General features: G+C 37.9%; 1 protein-coding gene across 1 annotated transcript; it reads right to left on the bottom strand.

Annotated features, from left to right (window-relative positions):
• Positions 1-502: 502 nt before the first annotated feature.
• Positions 503-939, bottom strand: LOC119640541 (ankyrin repeat domain-containing protein 13D-like). The gene is made up of 3 exons (XM_038038628.1): positions 921-939; positions 687-861; positions 503-629 (listed from the first exon to the last, which is right to left on the bottom strand). The coding sequence occupies exons 1-3, from the start codon at positions 937-939 to the stop codon at positions 599-601; spliced, it is 225 nt and encodes a 74-aa protein (XP_037894556.1). The 3' UTR covers positions 503-598.
• Between the last annotated feature and the right edge of the window lie 363 nt (positions 940-1,302).

Here is a 1,302-nt window from a genome sequence, read left to right as displayed (position 1 = left end):
TTCTCAATGTCACCATCTTCACTTTGATTAAATTCATTTAGCAGGCTTTCCACATGTTTTTTCCTTTCTCGGATATGAGCACTTTCTTACCACTCGCTGTTTGAAAACCTGCAGAAACAAGCGAACTTCCCGGATTAATGACCTTGCCAACATTATCTTGTTGTATTTTATAGGTCGCTTGAAAGCCTGTTTTGTTGGCTATTTGCGCACTGCTGTTTATATTTTTTCCAAACTTGGACTTTATACTTTTAATCGACATCCGAGCTTTTATGTCTTTTAGTTCAGTTTCATAATTCGTTTCTTTGGACTAATGCCAGTACGTCTTAAGCCCGAGAGCCGCCACCTCTTTGGTCTATTGATGCCTGGTGTACTTGTTTCAACAGGATTATTAATAAACTCCCCTAATTCTGGTGTCGTAGTCTCGGTTTGTCATGTGTTTCTATTGGGTGTCTCACAAAGTTGGGGGGGTGGGCTATAATTAAATCTTGGGTTTAATGACAATGATAAAAGTCTTTTGCGACACAGAATTGGACCAGCTGCTGACAATCTGCTGCTGTCAATGCGTACAATTGCACCTCGCTTATATACTCTATAAATATCACTGGGACGTAAACGAGACATCAGAGGCACTGAAAAGGTAATAAAGAAATAAAAATATAAAAAGTAGAAAGCCTGGTAAAGTGTACTCGCCCCAAGAAGTAAATTCCCATTTCATTTCGATATAGAAATCTGGTGCATCCAATAAATGCCGCACCAACTTGGGTACATGAGTTACACGTTGAACATGTCGTTGTAGGACACGCACTTCTAATATGGCAGTTAATATATTTTCGTCACCCGAACAGACCGCTTCCTGTACAACTATAAAAATAAACGAATTTTAGCACACTTTGTGTTCTTTGTCTATTCATATTTTGTACTTCCTTGACCAACCTTCATGCTCGTTTATAGTTGGCGATCCTGCAAAGTCTCAATTTCTTAAACAAGTGGCAGACTTTTCACCTCGACCTGTCTACACGTCAGGTAAAGCTTGTTCTTCTTCTTCCTGTTAATTCTTCGATATATTCGCACAAGTGGTTTTATATAATATATAATCTTATATATATAATTGTATAAAAAAAGAGCATTTATCTCCCCTTGAACGTCTCCTGACTAGTTGTAGTAAATTTTTAGAGATCTGGCGTTCGATTTTCGCATATTTTTGAATATTTCCTGTTAATTCTTCGATATATTGGTACAAGTAGCCCTTATTCCAGACCACTATTTGCAATTGATAATGTACGAACACAAGTGAGCGGCCTG

This window comes from Glossina fuscipes, unplaced genomic scaffold (genome assembly GCF_014805625.2).
Source record: "Glossina fuscipes isolate IAEA_lab_2018 unplaced genomic scaffold, Yale_Gfus_2 121, whole genome shotgun sequence".
In the NCBI taxonomy this organism is placed as follows: domain Eukaryota; kingdom Metazoa; phylum Arthropoda; class Insecta; order Diptera; family Glossinidae; genus Glossina; species Glossina fuscipes.
The sequence above is the reverse complement of the archived record's forward strand: the minus strand, read 5'-3'. Positions and strand labels throughout refer to the sequence as shown.

Bases quoted from the DNA above. Each gene is read 5' to 3' on its own strand.
- LOC119640541 (XM_038038628.1), bottom strand. The intron at 630-686 runs GTACACTTTACC...TTACCTTTTCAG, and splicing joins GAATTTACTTCTTGGGGCGA to TGCCTCTGATGTCTCGTTTA.